Raw genomic sequence first — 26,579 nt, 5'->3', positions numbered from 1 at the left:
CTTATATGGGGGAATCATGATTGTAGTAGAAACATTTGTTTGATCTATTTATGAATTTAAATAAACTACAAATAATTTATTTAGACACACAGGGTTGCCTCCCGGGGTGAAAAACGTGTCGAAGAAAACTTGAGTGCCTGGCAAAAGTGCCCGAGGCACATAATGCACGACGCTGAAAAGATACCATCATCAAGGAAATCGCTCGGGTGCAGCGATGTCGATGCCGGATTTACCCTCGACGCCGCTGAAAGAGCGTACCTGTTAGTTATGCAAAACTATCAATAGTAGCGAAAGTAGCCAGAAATTTGACACGATAGCAAAAAAACTATCGATAGTCGAATATCGAAAAACTAGACACTACTATCAATAGTCGACTGTCGAAAAGCTATGGATAGTACTATCGATAGTCGACTATCGTAAACCTATCGATAGTACTGTCAACGGTTTACTATCGATAGTCTTGCGACACTAGTAGTTTGCGTTGCTGTCTTCTTTTTCTCACTTTATTTTTTCAAATGGGACACCAACTAGCCCAAGCACTTACCATCCCAACTTGGTTCAACTTTCAGTGATGATGAAGACGGGAGTTTGGGCGGAGAGGAGGAAGGGAGGTGAGCGGCGGTGCGGCATCTGTGTTCGCTCTAGTGGTGCAAAACTATCAATAGTATTGATAGTCAATTTATTGATAGTTTTGAATCATTACTACATGTTCAAACGAATAACATCTGTCTACACAAATCCATGAAGGGGTACCTGGCATTTGACTGAGCCAAGCTTGCTGGAGGCCCAATTCTCTTGCACGATTTAATTTTATTTCACAAATTATATACTAGAAGACAAGACTTCGATTGGCGGGTTAGTCTCTTATCGCACATAACACACCCGCGAGCCCGCTGAAACCAAAATCCAACCAAACTAAAGCCATTCTATGGCACCATGTGTGTCAATGCCCCGTGTCCACCAGTCGGGTAACTGCCGAGATGAAAAGGTCTGTAGGAATACCGAGTTTGTGTAAAAGATAGCACACCACGTCCAGTTGAGTTTAGCTCTTACTCACTTGCCGGGCAAGCACGCCGGCAAGCTTGCGCAAAGGTAGCACAAGAGAAACAAGTGATACACACTAGCGTACATAACTTCAAACACAAAGAAAACTTCGTAGCCCTTATTGCCGGTAGCATTTCTTTCCAAGTGTAAATGGGTGAAGACCGATGCCATGATCTTCAGAAAAACTTCAGACATAGCATGCCTAGCAGTTAAAGTGGCGAGAAAAATTAAAAACTGAGGAGATTCATTTCCTTTCTACCAAAATTTTTGTATCTTAACCTTTCAGTAATCACCCGACATATTTCAGAGTAATCTGAACCTTGGATTAACCACACTCTTTGTACAGTGGAATCTCACTAGTTCAAGCCCTCTTAATTCAAACTCGCAAATAATTCAAGCTAACATGCAGGTCCCATCCTATATGTTTCTAGAAAGGAAACTTCCGGTAATTTAAACTCGTACAATGTTTTGGTCCCCCTCGGGTTCAAACTAACAAGATTCGACTGTAAGATGTGGTCGGCAGGCGATGCGCACTGTCTTAAGAAATACCAACAATTTATATGACAGAAAGACCTGAGGGGATGGGGGACAAGACTTGATCCAGGCACTGGGCCTAAAGAGAAGTTCCATCTTGCAAGGCTTGATCTATGATTCAGGGCATTTTCAACCTACGGTGTATGTAGAGAATGAAAGTGCCTACCAGGTGAACAGAAACAGTATGTTATCCGAACATGTAGGGCAACGCAAAGCCGTGTATGTAGAGAGTTTGGTCAATGGGAGGCGCTGGCAGGGTCAGGGCGTGCGGCAGAGTCGGAAAGAGGGCTTGGCATGCTCTCTTGACCAACCAGAAGCCGAAAAGCATCCCCTAGCGGTGGTAGCGGCAAACAGTTATGATCAAAAGTCTATGTTCGTATTGCCGCGCGCGCAGCTGGCCAAGTAGGCAGCGCGCGCGTGGCCTAACGGTTATCGCGCTTGTTTCTCACGCAGAAGGCCAGGGATCGATTCCTGGCAGCGGCTACACATTTTTGTTGAGAGTGTAATTTGATGTTCTGGTGAATTCGAGAACCGTCTTGTTGATTCGCGGTTAGAATGTTCTACGCGCCGAGCCTTCTACGCCGAACGATCCAGAAACCCACGAGGGTACATAAGGGATCCCGCCAGGCGAGCGCAGTCAGTCTCGCCCCAGCGCTCGATCCTGCGGTTTTGCCGACATCGACGCCCGCGACGCTCTGCTGTTTTTTTTTTGTACCCTTTTATTTTTGGCACAAGTTCGCCACATTAAACGTTTATTTCTTCCTTTTTATTTCCTGTTTTTTGGTCACCACTTGTGACAGTATATGGTTTTAATAAGCGCGTAAGAGTGAAGTGTAGTAACTCTTCGTGGTTGAAAATAGGGTGCACGTGTTGTTTTGATCATGATCATGCAGAAAGATGTAAGAAACGAATGCGCCGCGAAACTCTGTTTTGCGCGGACAGAGTGTGACCGTTCGGACGGCAGATTCTCGGCCCTGGGTGCTTGGCGTAAAGATTATGTCGATCGTTCCGCTAGTCGCACTCTTACACCATCTTTTTGGATTAACGTGATTGAAACATCACGTGTACCATATTTTCAGCCATTGAGAGTTACTCCAATGCAGTTATCAGGTTTGTTTCTCGCGACCACCGCCAGGGTATTATTTCCGGGTTTTGGTTGGTCACATTCCAATTTCTGAAGACGCCCTGGAACACACCCAGTCCGCTTTCGGCCAATGGCGCCTCCTCATTTGTGTCCTATACTTCCCAAGGAATGGCCAAACTCTCTACATTTAAGGCTCTGGGGCAACGCACAGTAGTGGAGTATACAGTAAACTTTCACTTGAGCGAACGTCAGTTTAAAAAATATTTCGGCACACGGGAAATACAGCAAAAAAATTAAGCAGACACTGTCACGACTTTGCAAGGTAAAACCGGAGAGGCCAAGAGCAGAAGAATAGACCCCTTGCAAAACGTACAGCGCCACGACGGCAGGGAATTTCGGGAACCCTCGGTACAGATCACGCGCTTTCTCGTTGCACCTTTGCGACTGCCCACGTCCCGGCAGCTACTGCCAGCAGCCGTTGCAGCCATCCCGCCCATCCGCCAAGTCGTTTGTCATTGGCGGCGTACTGTATCTGTAACAGCGTAAAGGCATTGTGACAGGTGAGCTTATTTAAATACGTTATTCGTCGTAACTGAAGTGTCACCGAATCCACTTATTTTGCACCGCAAGCAAGCAAGCAAAACTTTACTTAGTGTAAGGGCCTACGTCCTGGTCCGGACGGTCCGTCCGGCGCACGTCTCGCGGATGGATTCCGCAAGGGGACTGGAGTGATTAATTAGTGCTTCTAGTGCGGTGGGTATGTCGGTGCGCATGTGTAGAGCCAGCCATTCCTCCCAAGAAATGATGTGTGAGAGGGTTGGGGGAAGGGTGGGTGGGTTACGAGACCAGTAGGTATCAGGGATGGAAGGGTATTCTCTGCATTTTGGGCAGGTGGGGGAGTCGGGTCGTTTGTAGATGTGGTGGAAGATGTAGTGCGATGGAAGAGAGTTGGTCTGGGCTTGCCTGACGAGGGAGGATTGTTGCCTAGACATGGTCTTTGGAGGGTGAGGGTAAATGGTCCGCTCTTCACGTTGTTCTTTTAACCTCGACTTCCGCAGGGCTCTGCGAGCGTTCCTTGTTGCGCCTACTGAGTAGATAGCTGGCCATGACGAGACGGGACCCGGGGAGTTCTCGAGGGTGAGACGATGGGCTGTCTCATTACCCTCCACGCCTTGGTGGCCAGGCGTCCATACGAGGCGGAACTTTTTGTCCGGGTAGCGGACATGTATTTCAGAGACTAGGTTATCCGTTTTAAGTGTAAGGTGTTGTCGATGTAGTTTCGTATTCTTCCAAATCGTCGATCGTTGGGGGTTCTGTGAAGGTTTCGGAGTAATGTGTATTAGTGCGTGTGTTAAAGGGCAACTCCGCTTCATTTTCGATATTTAGAAAACTATGTAGCCCTCTTCAGTATCATATAGGAAGACCCCATGTCAAATATTACGATCTAATTCCGTCTATATATTTATTAAACTGGCCAGCAAACCTTCAAGTGAGCCAAGTGGCCGAAATCTGCCAACTCTAGCATGCGGCGGGAGGCGCAATCATCAGCGCAGTCAATGCCAAGTAAAAAAAGGTTTGTGCCGAGTCTGCTAGACACTGCTGCAAGCGAGCCAGGAAACCTAAACCGAGCCACCACTAAATGTGTTCCGTTTCAAAATGGCCTAATTGGCAAGACTGAACTGCCACCAAATGTGTTCCGTTGTACAGCACCAAAGTACATCACCAGACATGAGTGTCAAAAAATATACTTACAATGGCTAGCGACGCCTCATAAAAGCCATGCGATGACCCTCTGCTTGGCCAGTTAAGCCACACACAGTGCCGTGCAGGGTACAGGACGGCATCCATGAGCCGGCCGGTGCGTCGACCCAGGGTCCCGCCCATAGTGTTCCGTTGCTGCCTTGAACAAGGTGAAAGCCAGCTCATTGATGTCATGGTCCTCAGGACCTGTGGTGTGTAACCATCGTGTTTAAGTTTTACAATCACTGACCAATATTTCGGAACATGAAGGGGTCGCACAAAGCTCAGAATAATCGAGCAGTCCAGAAAAATGAATTTAGCCTAAAAATCACTTTATTGCAATTTTAAGTGCAAAGTTGCTGCAGAGAGTAATTGATACAATAGGTTTGTGATAATTCAAACTGATATTTCGTACTTCCGGTTCATTCAAACAGACTTGAAAATTTTGGTTGTCCCGCTATGTTTTTAATGTATTTATAAGCCACTTAATTCAAACGGCGTTTTCGCTTAAAGGGCCCATGAGACAAAATTTGGCTGGAATAAATCAATTTATATTGGGATTTTACTAATAACACATCGTTCAGTGGGCCTAAAAAAAAAAGGTAGAAAGTCAAAAGCCTGACTTTCGGTACGAAAATTCGAAAACACAAGGGACTATTTCGTAACTCCTTTCCTTCATAATCTCTCTGCCTTTTCACTGTGATACATCCGCAGTCCCCGTAGCGCGTTGCAAAGCCCCCCCCAGCGCGTCACCAGGTCCAAACGCATGTCACACGGCACCGGACCTCACTTAATCCCTTCACCCCTAAGCTGACATTGTGGTGGAAGCTACGTGCTTGCCGGACAATCAGCCGCCTCCCTTTCATCACCTGACCTCATTCTCTGCGCGTGGGTATGCGCGAGAGAGCGTGATCACGTGGCAAAAATGTGGCTGGCCCAACGAGCACGTAGCTTCCGCAGCACTGTCAGCTTCGGGGTGATTGAGGTGGGGAAAGCAACTGTTGTCTAAATTTTGAGCGATGGGCTAATCTTTTAGGGGGACAATGGCTGTGTCCCGGTGCTCAAACGAGAGTCCGAGCAAGAGGGGACTGCCCCGTTTCCATCTTCTTGAACTGTTTGGTAGAATGCGCGATTTATGAGTTGAAGAGGAAAGCTAAACAGGAAAAAGTTGGAAAAGCGTTTCATGACTCCTTTAATTCATACTTTTGTACTCGCAGCCCTGTTGAGTATGCTTCTCTCCGAGCACCGGTGCACCGCAGAGAAGCAATACCTGCGGAGCGTGCTTTCATGAGTGTTCTTTCTCCGCAGTGCACCGGTGCTCATAAAGAAGCACACTCAACGGGGCTCAAGCGGGCACACATTAGCGGAAAACAGCGTTCACATTATGTGCTTCAAGACTAGCAATGATGACCAAGACGACATCGAGGATGAGGACCAGCTCACTGGCATCATGCCTTCTGGCCTTGAAGCACATAATGTGAACGCCGAGCAGGCGGAATATGCTAGTCTTGACGATGATGTGTGTGTTTCTCGTGATGACTCGTTAGAGGACATAGTACAGAAAGTAATGCCAGCACAGTGCAGCAGTGAGAGTGAAGATGACGATGAAGAAAGGGATGACTTGCTACCAACTGTCACAGCCATAGCTTTGAGCACATCGCTCAGCTCCGGAAGTTTCTGTCTGCAAAGGAAGAGTCCCGTAAAGAGCTACTTGCATTGGCTGGTATTGAAAATTTTATTTTGAGATTGTATGTGCTGACTAAACAGTCCACAATCGACAAATTTTTTGCCGGATGAATAAACTCAATGTCACAGCTCTTTCACTAATGTGTTATGCCTGTACTTGCTTATAATTAGGCCTATGTAGAGGAAACTGGCAAAAATCTGCTTTGTATGAGTAGCTATCCATGTAACAAATCATAATGCTGTCCAGTATCATATTTAGATGAATTTCTGATAATTCAAACTAAAATCTGTGACTTCCTGGAGTTTGAATTAATGAGACTCTACTGTAGTTTGCTGTACGGCATTTCGCATTCAGCGAGTCATTTTGTCACTGTACACAGACGAAAGCATAAAAGCGTTCGGACAAGTTACGCATTCACGGCTGCACGATGCTGGCAACTGTAGGGCCAGTCGTTAGACTTTGCCCTTGGTGAAAGAGTCCTGTTTGTAACACTGTGCCGCTGGAGCAAATGCACAGATTAATTGCTACTTGGCGATACAACCGCTGCCTTCTCACGTCGACACATGGGAAATACCGCAAACAAAAGCAGACACCGTCACGACTTCGTAAGGTGAAACCGGAGAGGTCAAGAGCGGAAGAATTGCTTGAGTGTTGACGTGCTATGTCGCATCAACAGCAGAGGCCTGCCATTAAAAAAAAAAAATACTAGTTTGCAGTTTCTTTGCTGGACGTGACGTCACGACAACTGACGGCAGCGATTGGCTGGCAGAGTGATGTAGATTCTTTTGGAGGGAATTTGCCACTGAATTAACCTGACATCAAATGTAGTTTTTAAACATGGCAGATATAATCAGGCCAGTTTCCGTCCACAATGCTGCCACCTAGTCTGTCGCACAGATTATTTCCGTTGCTAAGGGGCAATTGGGGTTTTATGTAAACATAGGCTGGACATGCGTGTAGGAAAAATAATATGAATGACCGACCAGATCATTGACTATTCCAAGATATTGCAAAAGAAACAAAACAAAAAAACCGACAAGTCTACATTTTTTTGTTTTTTCTTCATTTTTAGTGGCTGTCGTGTAACATTGAAGTATAAGTACCAAGTAAAATAAAACTAAAGAAAAAGTACATAACGTAAGGTGTACATGAACTCTATAGATATAATACCAGTCCCAATGGTTTAGCAAAGAAGCCAGTCTTCTCAGAAAACCCCCTCTCTCACTTGAGTCCGTTTTCTAATATTTGAATCTTAAAAAGAAGTTGCCCCGAAAAAGTGGCAGAAAATGCACAAAACAAAGTGACAGTGCCTAAAAAGGCCACACCTGCCTTTTCACATGGCTCTCGGAACTACATTCAGTGCAGGATGCAGAACAGTACCCATGGGCTAGCTGCAGTTGTAACCCAGTGCTTGTAGTAGGCCACCTCCTTCATGCCGTGGTACCGGGAAAAGCGATACCAATTAGCCGCAGGCGTCGAGCACCTTGTATTTCTGTGCATCCACAAAGCATTTCTGGGACAGCAACGACAGAAAACTTCAGTAACACAGTGAACAAAAAAGAGACCAAAAGAGTAGGCATGCAGGCGAGCGTGAATTGTAGACACAGCTAAAACTCAAGGCACAAGGAAGCAGAAAGAGGGCACATGAAGAGGCCTTTCGACTTCCTTGCATGTCGGGTTTGAGTCTCGTACCGGGTAGCAAGAAGCAACAATACTGGTTCCCTAGCCTTTCCTGTCTCAACAAGCCTTGGAACAAAGATATCCTACTCGTCATTCATCTCGTTTTCTCTTCTCGGGCGGATTAAAGTGCACGTTGCGGCAGTAAACTGCCTCGAAGGGGCTCAACTCACACTTCTAAGAGAATGATTGGCGAGCAACTTCTTCATTGTGTACTACGTGCACTTCATGTTTTAAAGGGGTACTCCGGCATTTTCTTCATTGTCCCCGATTTGCCTAAAAACTTGCTAAGCACATCAACAAACATCGCTGAAATAGTAACCGAAATATCTGGCCGAAATAGCTTTTTTTCGCAAAGTTACAGAATTTGCAATTTTGGTCATCATTGTGTTTTTCAAAGTGAAAAGGTCTACTGGCAACATTGAAATTGAGTCGTCATGGGAAGGCAAAGGTTCACTCTTAGGGCTGTAGACTTTGTTCACAACTGATCACAAACAGTTTCATTGTGTCAAAAGAATGCTTTGGAAGGTCGCCCCAAATCCCACCCAGCAGCACGAAACAAATGCTCGGCATAGTTCATTTCTACACAGCCGCTCCAACCGTGAGCCTGTCATCCCGCGACGCAAGCACGTAACTAGAGGGGGTTCATGGAGCCCGGCCCGGCCCGGCCCGCCCCGCCGCTGCCGCCCCCCGCCCCCAAAACAAAATCCTGGCTATGTTCCTGCGTGACGTCACGGCAATGAAAAGCACAAGTATATTTCAATCTTGGATTGGCATCATACACGACAGTGGTAGGAACATTACTTGTGTCGAGCTAGAAAAGCCATATTGGGGGCTACCCCAGCTACGTCCACACTGGCTTTCATGGCAGTTATGTGCGATGCAGACAGCTTTCACTATTTCAACCGAGTGCCTAGGCAAACACAGAAGCAGCCACATAAGACAATCAGGAAAAGACGCCGAGTTGTACAGGCTAAGGAGGAAGGACATAGTGCAGCGAGCTATCTAGTCTAGGCTATTCCTCTTGAGAAAGGCAGTTGGTGGAAATGTAGGTCAGTTATTCCCGCCATTAATTTAGGTAACTAATGCAAGCATTACACTATTTTGCATATTTCTCTACTGCAACGCTAGTCATCCGCAGCAGAAACAACGCCCCAAACTAAAAAGAAGTCTCGTTGCATTGTTAACACAGACATCAAGTTCGTAAGCGAGCTGGAGTTCATCAAAGCACAACCGAGAATCTCTCGGAAGTACTTGGTTCCTTTTCAGTAGTTATTGAATGAAAACACAGTGCAGTGGTGATTACCATCAGCACAGCCTTGCCACTGGCACTGCTGTCCCTCGGGTGGCACATGCACGACATGGCCTGCAAGCCACATATATGCCTAAAGAAAGCTGCATAGGATGCACTTACCGTGGCTAGCGTCGCCACCCAGCGAGCTTGCACAAACCCTCTGCATGGCACGCAGTGCTGTTCAGAACAGAGCGCCACTGGCTAGCCAGTTAATGCGAAGGCTTGTAGTGTCTTGCTGCTGCCTTGGCAAAGCTGCAAGTCACCTCTTTCACGCCTTGTGGTGCCCATCAGCTTCAAAAGAAACGGTGTTGAGTCGCGACCAGCTATAACCTGCCGCACAAGGGAGAAAAGGGTGTAAATGTGCAGACTCCTATCTGTTTGCTTTTGTCTAGCGTGTGAGTTTTGTTTGAGAAGAAAACAACAATGACACTTCTTCCACAGTAATATGCAAAACAAAAACGAGAACGGCTCGGTTATTAATAAGTTGTGTGCAGCAGAGGCACGGGTGCGAGGGCGTAGCTCCGCAGAATGTTCTTTTTGCACGGCTGCTCGTGCAAAAAGGGCGCTTTTGTGCTCGGGCCTGTGCCTTTTCTGCACACAACCTATGTTACAGAGTGTATAGCACGCCTTCGAGAGCACTCGCGTGCGGCGAGAAATCCATAATATACAGGGTACGATCGCAGGAAACCTCGCAGGGGTGCAGGAAGCTGCAAGTGCACGGTGCACCAGAATGTGAAACTAGAGGTGGTGATCGAATTTCACAGTTTGAGAATATGACGTTACTTGGGTCAAAATATAGAAACGATAAACGTAACTGCCTTACCGGCTGATGATAAGGGCCACCGGAGCACGACCAACTATTTGTTGTGATCGGGGCATTCGATTGGACGCGGGTTGGTAAAGATTTGAAAAACACGAAAGAATAAAACATGTAGGGACGAAGACAGACAGCGCAGTTCTTTGTTGACATGAAATGTAAGATCAAGCACATTATTCTGTCGGATCAAATGGTTTTGTTGAATTAGGTTTAGCTCGCAAGTCAGCCGTTCTTCGGCGGGCTTTCAGCTTTCTGCGATGGTTGTTTTAATCGTGAACGCAGGCTCGAAACAATGTAGGCAGCGGCGCCAAATAGATCTGAAACGAAGAAACAGCTCGGACGCGTGGAACGAACACACATAGAGATCACATCACAGGAAAACTCAAACCACTCACCTTTCGTTCGACGACAGTTCGTCAGGCACGATGTTTCCGACGTTTCTCCGGGCGTTGAGGAGACCGCGTCTGTTTCCGTGCTCCTATTGGTCGTGACGTCACCAAATTTCATCCAATAAAGTGCGCGCCGAAGTTTTCTCTAGTCGCCGGTGTCACCGCCAACGATTGGTCACCGCCAGTAATCGCCGCTAAAACTATCCAAGGAAACAAGACAGCCCGGCCACCCTGAACTCGCCGTCTGTCACGTCTCTTTTCAGCTTTCCCAGCCTTTTGATTACGTGTATTTCAATCGCCGGTGCAGCAATGAATACGGTCATATCCCGAGCAAACGCGATATTCGCGTTTACCCTAAGCGTTCTCACAGCCCTCACCTTTTGCTGTTTCCTATCCACCGCATTTCACCAGTACAAGTCCGACATCCAGCTCCAGACAGTCAAGGCTTCCGTGTAAGTTGGGACTCGGAACGATCTAGCCAGCAGCTGCCTTTACACCGGCGTTTGTCGCTCACCGCACGAAAAATCGTACAGTTGGCCAACTTTTTGTCGCTGCCAACACGACAGGCGCGCTTTCTTGACCATCTTGCGATGTTTCGTAAAAGTACTTGTGTGTATGTTTAGGCAGCGGGGAGTTCTCCGCTGTAAGCAAGAGATTCAGCCAGTGCAGTACCATTACTGTCACGAGGTCTTTAACGCGCATCACGTAATAGAGATGATACACGACAGCACGCCGGTACGCTGCTCATCCAGATCGAAACGGGCGGAGCTCACACTAAGCATCGATTGATCAAGCACTGGTCTTGTATTAGGTTACACGGCTCGCCAACAAAACTGAGCTCTTTTGTTGTACTATATTGGCAGGCATGGTTCGTACAGATCCATCAGTTTGATTTCAAGTCCACAGTGCTTAATCTGAAAGGACAGCTCTCGTCTTTTTAACTATTTTTCTGATGCTGCATCATACTCTTTGTGGTGTCTGTTAATGTTCTCTTTGTTTGGTTCTTTACCAATGTAACCCATACATTCCGTCTCTCACTTTGCAGGAAAAGCGTTCAAGATTTCACAACCTCCAGGGGGAAGAATGATCTCGGATTCGTAACATTCGACCTTAAAGCCAGTATCCTCTTTTTTTTGAGGGGGGTGGGGGGGTGGTCTATCTTGACGTGTGCATCTGTTTGCGCATTGCCTATTTCACGTTGTGCTTGCAGGTACAGCTTTAAAGACTGGCTTACACATTCGCCTAAGGGCGCGATCGACTGCGTGGCTACCGTTTGTGAATGCTTGTCACGTTCTATATATACATTGCTTGCAAGTGTCGCCATTGCTTTGTACCAACGGTTATCTCTACTTACTGGTTGCTTCGAACTACAACATCTGCAATGTGCAACTAACGCAACAAACTGAACACTCATGACCAAGGAGGATAGAAGCGTAGGAGAGGGCATGACGACAGCCGTGTAGCCTCCACAAGCCAATCTCCCATGACGCCTCGCCTCTTTCTCATTTTCCTCCTTACTCTCCTCACTTACCACGCCAACGTGACCACATCACGTGACCGTCGCTAGCCTTCGTCTAGCTATGGGGTACTAGAATACACCACAGGCCAGCCTTCGATCTGATAAAACTTACCGGATGGAGCGCGCGCAAGCCTGCAAGGTGTACTTCTACAGTCAACCATCCATCTCACACGTGACATGTCACGCACACCATTAGCCAGAGAGATCTATGGTCACGTTGGCCACAACACTGTTTAAACTTTTTATGACTAGGCTGAACCAATATTGCCATGTACCCTCTCCTAATACTTCTAACCTCCTTGCTTGTGGCGCAAAAAATACTGGTATGGCTGCGAATGACGTCACGTGCAAACTATGTATTTGTAACATAATATTCCTCTATCTTGTGCTTGAAATATTTCTGACAATATTAAAAGAGCCCATTTCTCGTGGATGGTGCATAGATTCAATCTCATAACTACTGCCAAAATGTTGACCTAGTTCGACAGGTTAAATTTTTATGTAGATTTGGGCCCGAGAGGATCAAAACGCTCTATAGACGTGAGCTTTGGCGACGTAAAATGGAGCTCCATTTTATGTCGCTCCCGAGTGTTTTTATGGTGTTAAAATCACACTCAAAGCCCCAAAACAGTGCTTAAGAGGAAAAATGATTTGATCTTCAAACTCTAAGCTGAGGTACAAAGTTCATCAGACCCATCGACTCGGCAGATTAAAACATGTTTGACAATCGAAGTTCATTTAAGCAGTCAATGTTTTTGTGCTTAAAACAGGTTGTATGGCATCCCTGATTAGAAGCAAAATGTATAATGCTCCATAGAAATGGTCAAAGTAGCATCACAGTCAAAGCCAAGTGATTGCTTTCCACCTATAACAAGCCTACCTTGACTATTTTAAGGTAGTTCTCCTTCTATGGTTCCAATGTCACCAAAACAAGACAGGTACACATTCTAGTTCCAGAGCTCGATGCAATACGAATTCTCTCCTATCAGATGCGTATCAGTACACCTAGTGAGAGGATAAGAGTGTGGACCAGAAATAAGGCAAAGTGAAAAAACGAGACATATTACAATGAACGCGATTTGTGCCGCTGTATTAAATTATGTGGAGACAAGTGCTTTAATGTTGAAGCCATGGCAGTAACACTTCCCTGACCAGCGTGCAGATCTGACCGATTTGTTCAACTGGAATGTCAAGCAGCTGTTCCTGTATCTTACAGCCGAATACGAGACGGAGAAGAATGTAAGTGCAGAATGGTTTTGGCCAACTCTATACTCGGCATCAGCGTTTTTGTGCCGCATTTTGAAGACTAGCATAATTTTCACAGTGTTCCGCTGCTGTCAAAGCTAGGTACTTGCACTTCGTTTGCTACTTCAGTTGATGTCTCCTCTGCACGAGAGCTTAGTCCTAGGTCCTCTGCTGGGGCATGCCAGGCACTGTTCTTTGTTTTTGTTTTTTTACATAAAGCCCCCCCCCCCCCCCCCCCCCCCTTTTACTTTGACGACGTAGCACTAAAAGCGTTGACGCCGAGTATAGTCTTTGTGGATTTGAAGTGCTGAATCGCTCGTGTGCGAGGCGGCTGGTGATTGAGCGCTTGTCTTTCTTCAGGTGCTCAACCAAGTGGTGCTGTGGGACAAGATCATCCGCAGGGGCGAGGAGGCCATGTTGGACTTCAAGAGCCTGCACACAAAATACTACTTCTGGGACGACGGCCATGGGCTCAAGTAGGTTTCTCATTTCTCGGTAATCCGTCCTGCTATTAAAGCATGGCCATGCACTGCCATTCTCACTCTTTCTCTGACAGAGCGAGAAAGGCAGTGCAGGGTGCAGTGTATGCATTGTTGCTGTCGACCGAGCTCGATTGTCTCTCTGCAACCGATAGAAGTGTGTAGTGTAACAAAAAAAAAACGGTAAAAGTAAAACTGAATGTTCTGTTTGCTTCGACTAGCGCTCGTGGCCTTTTTGATTGCATAATCCGTCTTTAGAGTTGGGCCTCATATTGTTGCTTGAAATAGCATAAAGCGCAGTGCAGACCATGTAAACCACTGCATTACGAGAAGAAAAGCACACAGCAACAAATATATGAATATATGTTTGTTTTTATTATATATAATTTAAATAAACAATGCGAAAAGGACGTAAGCACGATTTGAGACATTTCGCTCATCACGTAGCTCACCAACAAACAACACTTCCACTTTTCTTTATGTTTATTCAGCGTTGTATTCTCGACGAGTAAGCGGCATTGCAGCGCGATACATCCATGGCAGTCAACAACCATGTGAATGCTGTATTCCCATATTTTTTAATAATTTCGCCTTCGTGACATTTGCGAGTTTGACGTTGTGGTAAGTCTCGTGGGACCAACGCATCAGATAAAGTAGTGCAGAGTAAGTAAAAGGGCTGTGAGCCGATCGTAGAGCGAAGGGCGGGGTCTACAAAAGCTCCTCCCTGCCGTCTCCAGTCTATTGGTGACTATGCCCCTTTCCAAAAACGTGCCCGGGCTGCCGCCATGTTTTCTGATGGCGATGCAGCTGGTGCGACTCTCGCGGCCCCTATCGGCTAGAAATTTTCTGCCACTCTCCTAGACTGTTGAAGCCTGCTCAGTGCAACTCTCCACCCATGTTTCGCCGTTTTGCAATCAAAGTTTACCGGCCTCTCTTGAAAGTTTCCACTTCATTTTTCTTAGGTGCACTGCATACCCTTTTTGTATTATCTTTTGCCATGAGAAATAGAGCTGGTGAGTGCCTGCAGTTTAAGCGTTTCTGCTCAACATTCATAGGAAACAAAGGAGGGGAGGGGCGTCAAACAGCCCTCGACGCTTTTCTCCCCTCTCCCAGACGGGAGAATCCCAAACGAAGTCCTCTTGGATTCTGTCCGATTGTCAGGATGTGACTGTCGTCGACACTGTAGTGTTGTGTTATTTGAGATCTTTGTCAAATGAATCCTTTTCGGATGATGTTGCACCGTGCGGTACATATAGTATGAGGTGTGATCAGAGTTTCGGGACTGATTTTGTAGCGTAAAAAGAGAGGGTAGCACAGTGATACACACGCAGCAGTTGAAAGCAGGGACCTTCCTTCATCATTATGCCAAAGGGCGTCGCTCTGTGAGCATTTGTAACTGCGCTACACAAGTTTGTTTGACCACATACACGAGCATCATGGCAATCCTCTCCATAGACTGCAAACCAAAGCGAGAGCGAACATTGATCTTGCGTCCAGCTCTGCAAATCTAAAACAGACCTTTCAAATTATTTAGAAGGCTTATGCAAAAAAGCAGTGAGGTGTGTGAAGTGTTTTCAATGGCACTCGCGCGTCATGAATGGCAGAGGGTCACTGAAGTCAAGGAGAGGTCGGATAAGGTCGCCCTACTGCTTTTAGTCTTCCAGCAATGTTCTGCCGTTCCTGAAGCGCGATTGCCACTTAAAGCACTTTACGAAATTCACTGCTTTTTGACACAAGCCTGCTAAACCATTTCAAATGTCTCCGTTTTATATTCGCCAAGTTTGACGCAAGGGTGGATCCAGAACTCCGTTTTGGGGGCGGGGGGGGGGAGGAGGGAGGAGGAAAGGGAATTTGGAAGGATGCTATTCTCCCATTCTTTCGTGTGCACCGGGTGGTCCACCCATGTCAAATTGCCTTCCGAGAAAGAGAGAGGGGGGGGCACTCCGGTCGCGCCCCCCCCCTTCTTGGATCCGCCCCTGGTTTCATGCAGAATTGATGTTCACTTTCGCTCAGGCTTGCAGTCTATACACCAACTCATCTCTGTGACGTCACGGCGCGGTGGTGGCGCGTCGGTCGCACTTCCGGTTTGGGGCTGTGGGCAGAAGTCCCCATGCCAGACGTGTATTCCTGCGTTGTTTTGAAAGGAACCAGACAAAAACCTGCCTTCTCGTCGAAACGCCGTGACTGGGGCCGTACCAAAAGTGTCGAGAAAGGTTTGAAGGTCAGTTTTCAGGTGCTCGGTTCGTCCGAGGATCTGGATATGTGCCGTAAAAAGGGAAAAGCAGACGCCTTCGGACAACGATTGCTTGGGCGGGAAGCACTTTGGGTTGAATTCACGGATACTTGTGGTCATCAGATTTATTTGTTTTGTTGCAACATGAACGCCAGAAACCCATCAAGTTGTGCGAACCACCTGCGGACTACGTTCAGTGCGTCTTCAAGTTCAAACGGCGGCCTGATCGTTCGAGCTGTCGTCTGCTCTCTCAAACGTTTCTGCTTGTCGTCTGCTCTTTTAGACGACGACTCCCCGTAGACCAATTGTTGGCCCGGTGCTTGCGATAAGAAGTAAGTGCTGGCCTCAAAAGGCTTAAATTTGAAGGTTGGTAAGCAGGCTCGATGCAAACAGTAGATACAAGGAGACGTTGATCATTGTTACCAGTAGCATCACGAACTTTTTAGGCCTAATTCACTTGGTCCGATTCTGCTTGCGCTTTTCAGTATCGACGTCGACCATCTCAGCTACGGTTCACGCTTTTGCAGCCCAAGCGACGTCGCGACTGAAAATTGGGAGCGAAATCTCATCGTGCGAATCAGGCTTTAGCGTCCATTCTGCGGTGTCCACGCGGAAAGAATCGCCACATGTCACATTATTCACGCGAAGTTTTGCGGTGTAACGAGCCTCGGTAATTTCGCTGACGCCGCTCAAGTGGTCAGACATCGCCAGGAAGACGTAGAATCAACAATCCGAACGCGAAAAAGGGCAAGGGGACTCACACCGACGCCGACAACATCGCGTTCCAATGGTTTGTTTATGGGCGACGGCGAAGTTCTTGCCCACACCCCCCTCGCGCATGCGCGGCGCCGGTGGCGTCCGCTAGGGGCGCTCCGGTTTGTTTGTAAACATGAGTTGGTGTATTGTGAAGTTGCCATTGTGCCCCTGCACATGGTCACAAACACTCGTGTAGCGAAGATCCAAATGTTTCCGGAGTGACGCCTTTGGTATAACAAGACACGAAGGTCCCTTCCTCAGACTGCTGCACCCAGATCACTGTGCTTCCCCTCTCTTTACGCTACAAAATCAGCCTCGCAGCTTTTTGATCACACCTTGCATATTGTTTGAATGTTACCACTTGCTAAATTGCATGTCCGAGTCCTGTCTGTGTGTAAGCACATTATTTGTGTGTGTGAAACATGCATGCCTTTTGGTTATATGTATTCTGTTGTAAATTACTCTCAACAGCTAAGTGCTTTGTCGTTTGACACATGGCGGAGCAGGCGGTGTCGTCAAAACTTGTCCTAATATGAAACTAACATTCCAGTCGCATTCATTCTTTCGCACGCCTACCCAACGAAAATAGTTTAGTTTCTTTTTGTTTTTGCTTCAAGTGTGGTACAATGCTTTGTCAGTGTCCCCGGGAAAATATGTACACCATGAAATCAAAAAGCAGCGGGAAAAGGCAAGAATTTAGCTGCCAGCAGTGGTTTAAATTGCACCCACGGATGCTGCACTTATCAAAATCACAGTCCACTCGATTGGGGTTAGCAGGGGCGCCGGTGAGAGTCTAGCCTCAAAAACAGTGACTGGGCTCGAAAAAGGTTCTCTTGTCCATGGGGTCGAGTGTTTCTTGGAAAGGTGTATAGACCGACACACTGCTTACAAACAACCCCGCGTTTGCCTACACAAGGTGCGAGCACTGCACTTGCACAGAAACCGAATTCGCACGAGGTGAAGCGTCTGCACATGTGCACTGCCTTCGACAGCGCCACCGCAGCTGCACGACGTCGGGGCCGCGTGTTGGTCTATAGGTAGTGGGCTCGCAATAATTCAAACTGGGATATTGCATACTTCTGGTTAATTCAAACAATCCCAAATTTTGGTTGTTCTGCTACGTTTTGTTTTTTATTTATTCATAAATTGTTTAATTCTAACGGCATTTTCGGGTAATTCAAACTCTTTATACTCGCAGCTCCGTTGAGTGTGCTTCTTTCTGAGCACCGATGTGGTGCAGAGAGGCGAGACTAGAGTGCCTTCATGTTCAGCGAAGCGGGGCATGAAGGCACCCTAGGCAACACCCGCGGAGCTTGCTTCATCGGGTGTGTCTTTTCCGTAGTGCACCAATGCACTCGGTGAGAAGTGCACTCAACGGGGCTCAGGCGGGCACAGGAGTTATAAAAACAGGCACCACGCAAAAATTTCCATAGCAACTTGCACGGACGCTGCGTTGTGGCAACATGGCATAGGTCCACGTCACATCGTCCGCTTGTTGCTACAATGTCATGTGCTGTCAAAACACCCTGCGATAAACATTTCTGAGGTATATATAAACTCACTTAATACATTTCACAAGTGTTTCTTGAGTGGCTCACGTGCTTATGATTAGCAGGCCTATGCGGAGGAAATCATCAAATATCTGCTTTGTATGTGTAGATATGGCAAATCATAATTTTATCTTGGACCATATTTAGATAATCTTCTTATAATTCAAACTTCTGATAACTCAAAGAAAATTTGTGGCTTCCTGGAGTAGAGTCTACTTACGTTTGTTTTGGGCCAATAATTTTCCTGTTGTTCCCGGCATGTGCACGTATGTTTTGTCGGGCACGCTGCGCCGCTGCTTGGACCGACACTTTTTAAACTTTTTATATGTGTTCTGCGTGCAGGGGAAACAAGAATGTGACGCTAACGCTCTCTTGGAACGTCATCCCCAACGCCGGAAGCCTGCCGAACATCCTCGGCACCGGAGCTCACTCGTTTGCATTCCCCATGGAGTACAGCACCGCGAGAATGTGATGAAGATGGACGTCTCGTCCTTTTTGTACTTTTCTCCCCAATTTTCGCGCTCAGGACATGGAGGGAAGGAAATATATACTTTTATTTTCCAAGAAAATAATAGATGCGATAAGAAAAGAAGAATAAAGTGGCCCCCTCCCTAGCCTTTCTATTTCTTGTCTAGAGTCCAGTAACAGCGCCCAGCGACTGCAGAGCAGTCAGCCTCAGAACAGATCCGTTTATACTTGGAGAGTTTCGTAGTCTTTTGAAGTTGCTGGAAGTCGAGCAACTGTGGCTGAGGAGTCTGGCAACTGGAAGATTTTCTGCCCCTTGCTGGTGATTACCTTCATGGCCTGGTAATAGTTACAAAAATGCGCTGGCTTGCGAAGGAAGAAAGGATAGTTTTTTTTTTAGTCTAGGGTAGTGCAAGCTTTTACCTGTTAGAAAGGGTACAGCCATTAATATTTATCCATTGATCCACGACACGACTCCACGGTGTCACGTGACGGGTCTTCATAACGTTTCTCAGAAATCTGCCGATAAAAAAGATTGTTCGTAAAGTCGCGACATCATTGACACCGAGGGGAGGAATAAGCTGGTGTAATAATTGAACCCCATGGATCAGCATTTGCTGCTGCATTCTTACCATCACCGATTATAGGTGGCTCAAGCAGCTTCTCAATTCAAGGGGACGAAAGAAATAAGTAGAAATGGCAAGCATGCACTACAACATGATAATTTTTACTCACGTATAGGGTACCATAAACAGAGGGGCGGCGTAAATGGAGGAGCTAACAAAAAATAAAAAAGCACCCGCGCACAGGGAATGCTTTTAGAGCGACACCCTTGCCACGGACGTCGCTCCAATTTTTTACCACAAAAACGAAGCTTCGAGATTGTGCGAGGTAAAACCAATTGCTAAGATCCAGCTCTACGTGCGGGGTCCATTGTTAGCAGCTCATCCACTCACGCCGCTGCACGGATCGGCCAACAGGACTTATATTACGGGGTTCGACCACCTCGGCTCGAGAGGACACTCAGATCGGCGGTCTTCAGCCTTCGCCGAAGGTGCGCCTTGAGGATCCGGGCAAAGGCTTCGCGGTTCAGCAGCTGGTAGGCGAGCGTCGTCTGCATCAAGATCGTCGGGTGGAACCTGGGGTCGCCGAAGCAGAAGAGGTCAATGCCGAACTCGAGGCCCATTCCGTAGTCGCATTCATCGTTGGCGATGTTGACGCGTGTCACAAGGTTCTGCAGATCGTCCGAGAGCATGTTTTCTGCGTCGTTTTCCTTGCACTTCGAGATTTGGGTCAGCATAAACTTCAGCTGGCCTGCGAGCAGAGACGGAAAGTTTTGCTGTACTGATATACTAATGGAGGGTGTTCACTGGGCGCCATATTTGAGGGCGATGTTTAGAGCGCATGCTCGGAACAAGCTCATGTTAATAGCCTGCTAAGACCACCAATCTTGATGGTGCAGAACGCAAGCTGCCTAAGAGCTGCGGAAGTTCGCCGCCGGCATGTGCACGGGAGCAGCGCACACAGATATGGCCACTAGTGAATACTCCCTATGTGGGGTGTCTACCAAATTACTCCTCTAGAATTCCCCTAACATTCCGGAGTTTCCCTAGATATTCCGATTGAATTCCGAAACAAGAAAATGCGGAGGATGGGGTCAGCGGCGAATGTTTGGGCTGTTCCAGTTTAATCCGGCGAATCGGCCAGTGGCTTAAGCCATGTAGTGATGTCTCTGGCAATGGCCGTCCATGCCACCAGAAGCTACACCCTCCCGCTTTCTTGCATGCCACTGTACCGCCCCCGTCTGTCAGTTTCCCCGGACGCCTCGAGATTCCCCGAACATTCCAGGTTTTCTCCGTAATACAATGATGCCATTAACACATCTCTAGCTGGGGTGTTTAGAGTCCTATACAGAGCGCAAGTTTGTCTGCTTTTTGCGCAGGGGTTGCGGTGATGTCAGAGCACCAAGCTACGATTGGCTTGATTGGGAAGATAATGGGTAGACCTCAAGGCAGTCCAGATTCCGCCCCAAAACGGCAACAAATGATGTCGCAAAAGCGAGAGTGTCGGATGTCGCGATTTGCGAAGAAAGAAAAGCTGTTGTGACTTGCAGTTTAAGTCACCAGGTCAGATGTCTGTATTAATCTATTGAACCATTTTCTAGGCAAATTGGCGACTTTAAAAATTTTGCCACTAGACAGTCGGAAAGGAAAGAACTCTCCCTCAATTCCTCCTTTCCGTTCGAAAAAGAGAGAGACCCTCCTTTCTGCGGCGATTAGCTCAGATACCCGGTCTTGGGAGGAGAAGACAGATGAATACGTGAGGGAATGGAAATGAGAAAGCGGATTTCTGCCCGACAGAAGACAATTTTGTATGCCGGCCTTTGAGCTAAAGCACACCCAACTGAACGTACGCTCGGACATGGGAAGCGGGCGGTAGCCCACGTCGGTGCGCTTGTCGACCGGCACCACGAGTCCAGCGCGGTGGAAGGTGGCACTCTGCGGCGCCGGCCGCTTCTTGGACGCCTCCGTGATGGAGTGCCGCTTCTCCTCGGCAAACTCGACCAGTGCCCCGTTCAGCTTCCGCAGCGCAGAGCGTGCCTTCGTGTCTGTGCAGTCCTTCAGCGCCTTGGAGATCTCCTTCCTGCATCAAAATATATAAAACAAAAAGGAAATTGCATTACGATCAGAAACCCAGAGTAACCGTATATGCTCCACATGTAGAGCCGGGTACGGAGACTGGCTCAATTTTTTTTTATCTTGAGACGGAGAAGTGATTGTTGCTCTTGCGAGAGACACAACGGGTGCGACGACATGAGGCGGCAATGGTTCACCGCACGTGAGCCGTCGTACGTATTGCGTCGTGGGTCATCACGTTGTCTACTTGTATACACGACTGATCTGAAATGGCGCTCGCGTTATTAAAAGGATGCAGTAACACGCGTCTAGTTGGCACACACAATGTCCAAAGGTTCAAGAATTTTTGTGCGCATCAGAGTTCAGTGTGGGATCTAAATTTCGTAAATGCAGATAAAAACGTACGGCTTTGCAAGGCCGCTTCCTTGCAAGTGCTGTACCGTAAAATCCCAAGAGATGAGAGAATCCCGAGAGAATTTTGGCTTGATTTGCTATATTTGCTATAACACCGAAAGATAGGCCACTGCTAGTAATAGTAGTGTTGGGACCAATGATAGCCTCGGCACAAATGCGGCTAGTTAGCTATGGCAGGATATAAGCGAACGTGGCTGACTGAGAAGTACATTCACCTTGGCTTCGTTGCCCCTCGCCAGGATAACAAGCTTGAAACGGATCCCACATGACCTAAAAATAGCATCCTTTTTAAATTTTCCTGATTGCACGTTGAAGGCTACCCCACACCATATTTTCACGCGATTTGCTTTTGATTTTAAGAATATTACGGCAGTCGAAATTTTATCGATCGGACCCCTTCTCTGCCAATGAGGAGTTGGTGGCTTAAGGAAAGCGGCACTCTGGCTCTGCCATTTAATTACTCTTCAGAAACCAGTCGTGGGTAGTATATATGTTTATACGGCGGGAACTCGGTCAACCCCGACGGGTGTCTCGACCCTAGATGAGAAACTTAGTCAGTGCAGTAGGACTGCGGGCCTCGGGGTCCTAAACATGCGTCACGCAGTAGCAATACGCGACTGTACGATGCTCGTCCAGACCCAGACGGGCAGGGGTGGAGATAGCGCCCAGGACCCATGGGTTCTGCAGCGCAAGCTCTCGCTCCTCGGCCACTACCTCCTTAGGACAGGAACAGAGAGCAACGAATGGGCCGTTGCGTAAACGAGTTACGCAGTCTCAGACAGTAAAAAAAACTGACTTAGTCAACTCATATTTGTTACATACACGCTTATTCCACCTTAGGGGCAACTTCAATGTTGTACACTGGTAATTTAGTGAGGAACAAATAGACTATTTTAGATGCCGTACCTTGTCAACAGCCTTTATACAGTCACTGACAGCCAAACAACACAGCTAGCATAAGCCGTGTTGAGCACGCCAAATCTGTTGAATCCCTACGAATATAGAGGAACCAATTACTGGCCACTTTATTTCCCACTTCTGACTTCGCCGATCTTGGCAGAAATGAACCTCGCCCAAAACACAAAAAGGTTTTTCGGACGCATAAGGCGCCGGACGACGGTTTGTTGGCGTAGATTTGAGCAAACTGTTTCGATCGAAGCTATTCTACGGTCTCAAATGGTCTTCGAAAATGGCCCACCCTGCAGCTCGTCAAACACATAGTGGAGAGCAGGCACCCAGAACTATGGCCACCGACAGGTGTCATACATTCGTACCGGAGTGCTCCAAACAGGTTCCCGGCCACTTTGGTGATTTGGCAGCCGTCTGCCACAGCGTTGGAGGCCACGAAGACGGGCATCTCGTTTGGGTCGTCCCTGGGGAGATCGAAGAGAGGATGCGAGCTGTCGACAGATCGTCTTTTCAAACAGTTTCGGCAGCAGCAGACCAATACGTTGCCAACGACTTCCCTGCTGCTCCCACTGAAAATTACTTTAAGAGGATGCAAGACACTGAAACTGGAGATGGCTGGAAACTGCTATGCTCAACTCAACTCTAGGTTGACAGTGTGGTGGGAGCTATGAACTCACCAGTCAATCAACCACCTTTTAGAGCGCAGCTCTTAGGGGCCCGTTTCCGGCTTGAGCGGCGTCGCCGTCGGCGTCGCCGTCAGCGTCGGCGTCGGCGTAACCGCGCGGTGCATCATGGGAAATGTCCCATAATGCACCGCGCGAGCCCCCCACCAAGGTCACGTGACCTCGTGGGGGGTCACGTGACCCCCCGAAGTCACGTGGCCCCCTCCTCGAGGTCACGTGACCCCCGCCGATGTCGCGTAACCCCCCGATGACGTCATCGTCCCTGATGACGTCACCGGCATCCACATCGTCATCGTCATCATCACTGATGACGTCACCGGCATCCACATCGTCATCACTGATGACGTCACCGGCATCCGCATCGTCATCGTCATCATCACTGATGACGTCACCGGCATCCACATCGTCATCGTCATCATCACCGATGACGTCACCGGCATCCACATCGTCATCGTCATCATCACTGATGACGTCACCGGCATCCGCATCGTCATCGTCATCATCACTGATGACGTCACCGGCATCCACATCGTCATCGTCATCATCACTGATGACGTCACCGGCATCCACATCGTCATCGTCATCATCACTGATGACGTCACCGGCATCCACATCGTCATCGTCATCATCACTGATGACGTCACCGACATCCGCATTGTCATCGTCATCATCACTGATGACGTCATCAGTGACGTCACTGATGTCGTCACCGGCATCCGCATCGTCATCGTCATCATCACTGATGACGTCATCAGCGACGTCACTGATGACGTCACCGACATTCGCATCGTCATCGTCATCATCACTGGTGAAGTCATCAGTGACGTCACTAATGACGTCATCGGTACCCGCATCGTCATCGTCACTGATGACGTCATCAGTGACGTCAGTGATGACATCATCGGCATTGGGGGTCACGTGACCCCCCCTGGTTAGTTTAACCCCCCCCAGTGCCCTTCCCTCCTCCTCCTCAAGAGCTGCGCTCTAATTCGGCGTTACAGGGAGTTGTAAGCGGCTTTCATTTTTTTTTTTATCCTCTCCTCCCCCCCCCTTCCTCCTCACCACAACTTCTGGGCATCCGTATGGGTCTATCAGACCCTTTTCGAAATGATGCATACATAATGTGAAGCCGCCATTAGTCGGTCATGCACTGTGAGCATGCATTGGACACAAGCGCTTCGTCGGCATTCGAAATGTACTCGGATCAAAACGCATTCCATGCGAGTGAGCGTCATGTGCTGGGCACGAACTCGGAACCAGTCACGGGCTTTGCGCCAGGAGCAACGAGACCAACTAATGGCAGCTGCGCATAATCTATGCCTCATTTCACAATTTTGGAAAGTGTCTAGAGGACGCCCAGCACACCAGTCGGAGACACGTTACAGGCACCGTGCCGTTACGAAGCAAACAAAAGGTTTTGTCAGGCGACACTACCTGAAGTAGCCGAGGTGGTACATCGTTTCGTCGTCTCCTCTGACGACTGTCTGCATCTCGGGCGGGTCGTAGTAGTACCGCCAGTGACGCAGGAAGTCGTCGGGCTTCTTCACGGAGCTGTTTGTCAGCTTTCGGGCCAGGACGTCGAAAGGACCCACCAGGCGGAGCCCCAGCGTGTCGTACAGGGCGTCTGAAAACGGGGCACCTTGGTAAGTTAGGACCGCTCCGCTCTGTGGGTCCGGGAGTTACCCATACCTTTTCGCGTGGCGTAGAGGATGGTTTCGCACGCTCGCAATCGCTTACGGCCGAATTTTCGCAAACCCTTACGACGAGATAAACAAACCGGCCTCATCTGTGATGTGGTCCTGGAACTGCATTTCACTAGAGCGAAGGTTTTTTTATAATGTCAAAAGCTTCTTGAGTAAACACACACAAAAAAAGAAGAAAAGAGGTGCACGGAATATGCAGGTGTTTTATGGCTGCCCGATAGATGGTGCAGTGTGTTCTCTCGTAAATGGTCACAAGAGCTTGTACGTCGCTCTGTCCTAAGCAGTCATGAGTGGGTGAACCAGTCTTGGCTATGTGGGGTGCAAGTTTGTCTGCTTCTTGCGCGGGGTTGCAGTGACATCAGAACGCTGAGCTCCGATTGGCCCCAGTTGAAAGGATAATGGGTAGGCCTCGAGGCAGCTAGCATTGAGGTCTAACAACTATCCATCCAATCGGAGCAAATCAGAGCTCGGTGTTCCGATTCCTCAGCAATCCTCTGCATAAGAAGCAGACGAATTTCCACATCCGCGTAGCCTGTTGTAGGTTACAAAAAGCAAAAACAAGCTCCGGAAAAGGCTGCAAGAACTTCCGAGGGCAGGGTGGGGTTACCTTCGGGCTTGTGCTTGTTGAGGGACTTGCAGAACTCCCAGAAGTCGTAGAAATCCCGGGGCATTTCGACCAGGAATTTTTGCTTGATGGACTCTCGGACGTCCTCAGGCGACTCTGGCATCTCCTCGGCGTCCGATTCGTCCCCAGCCGTCTGGCTGCCCGAATCGTCCGGAGCCGACGCCACATCGGTTCCGGTGACTTCGAGACTGTCGTCGACTTTTTGCTTCTCCTCGTGTCTTGTACCCGGACTTGATTCACCTTGCTCTGAAAAACGTTCATGAGAGCCACTTTTTTTTTTTTTTTTAATCTGATTAATTATAGTCTTTTGCAGGTATAGATCGTAAGACAGCTCTCTCTAGAAAGTTTGAACATATATTCACCCGACTGAAACTCGGTATCCTCTTCGCCAGAGCATTCGGCGGCATCATTTTTAGTTTCGACGGCCTATATGAAAATTTAAAAAATAATGTAAGCATAGAAACCCACACAAAGTAGGTAGGAATGAGCCTCATCTCACCTCTGCAACGACGTGTCTGAAGTTCTTCAGGTGGTCAGCGTTTTTGCGGTAACATTTTGCGCCGTACTTGCAAGGGGGTTTTTCGACACTTGCCTTCGCTTTACCGCGTTTGCGTTTGGTACCACGAAGCATGCTGCTTCCGTTTGACAAGCGTTTACAACGAGTCACTGCAAAGCTAACCGAACATATGTCACCACAGCAAAATTTTGCGAAAACTAACTTCCAATATCTTTGATACTCGCGCCCTCGCGCTTTCAGCCGTTTCAGGTAGTTTCCAAACGATGTCACCGTACGAGCGAGTTCGTTCCGTTTGTTCGTGTTTGGTACATGGTGGTGATGATCGATTCTCGTTTCGTACTGTGCTGAGTTACTCCCAGTTACTCTATTCTCATGATTTCAATGCCGTCAGGGTAGGGTTTTCGTCCGATAAGAGTCACGTAAGTGATACTACCCGCACGTACAGTACAATGGGGTTGAATAATTTTTTTAGTTGTCATTGAATCATCTTAACACTTCTAGATAACTAAATCAAATAAGCGCATTGATTATTTATTTAGATTTCGGCGGCACTCTCTGCACCTTGCCCTGCACGCACGA

General features: G+C 48.0%; 2 protein-coding genes across 2 annotated transcripts; one reads left to right on the top strand and one right to left on the bottom strand.

The window, feature by feature from the left end:
* Positions 1 to 10,481: 10,481 nt before the first annotated feature.
* LOC8026333 (signal peptidase complex subunit 3) lies at positions 10,482 to 18,662 on the top strand. The gene is made up of 5 exons (XM_029966539.3): positions 10,482 to 10,718; positions 11,312 to 11,385; positions 12,948 to 13,024; positions 13,391 to 13,506; positions 18,391 to 18,662. The coding sequence occupies exons 1-5, from the start codon at positions 10,576 to 10,578 to the stop codon at positions 18,518 to 18,520; spliced, it is 540 nt and encodes a 179-aa protein (XP_029822399.1). The 5' UTR covers positions 10,482 to 10,575; the 3' UTR covers positions 18,521 to 18,662.
* A 559-nt stretch (positions 18,663 to 19,221) lies between these two features.
* LOC8026332 (histone PARylation factor 1) lies at positions 19,222 to 26,571 on the bottom strand. The gene is made up of 7 exons (XM_029966538.4): positions 25,983 to 26,571; positions 25,846 to 25,909; positions 25,466 to 25,729; positions 24,590 to 24,779; positions 22,838 to 22,936; positions 20,927 to 21,156; positions 19,222 to 19,827 (listed from the first exon to the last, which is right to left on the bottom strand). The coding sequence occupies exons 1-7, from the start codon at positions 26,112 to 26,114 to the stop codon at positions 19,502 to 19,504; spliced, it is 1,305 nt and encodes a 434-aa protein (XP_029822398.2). The 5' UTR covers positions 26,115 to 26,571; the 3' UTR covers positions 19,222 to 19,501.
* Between the last annotated feature and the right edge of the window lie 8 nt (positions 26,572 to 26,579).

The sequence above is a fragment of the Ixodes scapularis genome, unplaced genomic scaffold, assembly GCF_016920785.2.
Source record: "Ixodes scapularis isolate PalLabHiFi unplaced genomic scaffold, ASM1692078v2 PGA_scaffold13__105_contigs__length_92229423, whole genome shotgun sequence".
In the NCBI taxonomy this organism is placed as follows: Eukaryota; Metazoa; Arthropoda; class Arachnida; order Ixodida; family Ixodidae; genus Ixodes; species Ixodes scapularis.
The sequence above is the reverse complement of the archived record's forward strand: the minus strand, read 5'-3'. Positions and strand labels throughout refer to the sequence as shown.

Excerpts from the sequence above, each read along its gene's own strand:
- LOC8026333 (XM_029966539.3), top strand. The coding sequence starts at position 10,576 with ATGAATACGGTCATATCCCGAGCAAACGCGATATTCGCGTTTACCCTA. Across the intron at positions 10,719-11,311 it reads CAGACAGTCAAGGCTTCCGT|GAAAAGCGTTCAAGATTTCA; the intron begins GTAAGTTGGGAC and ends CTCACTTTGCAG. Across the intron at positions 13,025-13,390 it reads AATACGAGACGGAGAAGAAT|GTGCTCAACCAAGTGGTGCT; the intron begins GTAAGTGCAGAA and ends GTCTTTCTTCAG.
- LOC8026332 (XM_029966538.4), bottom strand. The coding sequence starts at position 26,114 with ATGCTTCGTGGTACCAAACGCAAACGCGGTAAAGCGAAGGCAAGTGTC. Across the intron at positions 22,937-24,589 it reads TACCACCTCGGCTACTTCAG|GGACGACCCAAACGAGATGC; the intron begins GTAGTGTCGCCT and ends CGATCTCCCCAG. Across the intron at positions 19,828-20,926 it reads CCCGCTTCCCATGTCCGAGC|GCCAGCTGAAGTTTATGCTG; the intron begins GTACGTTCAGTT and ends CTCTGCTCGCAG.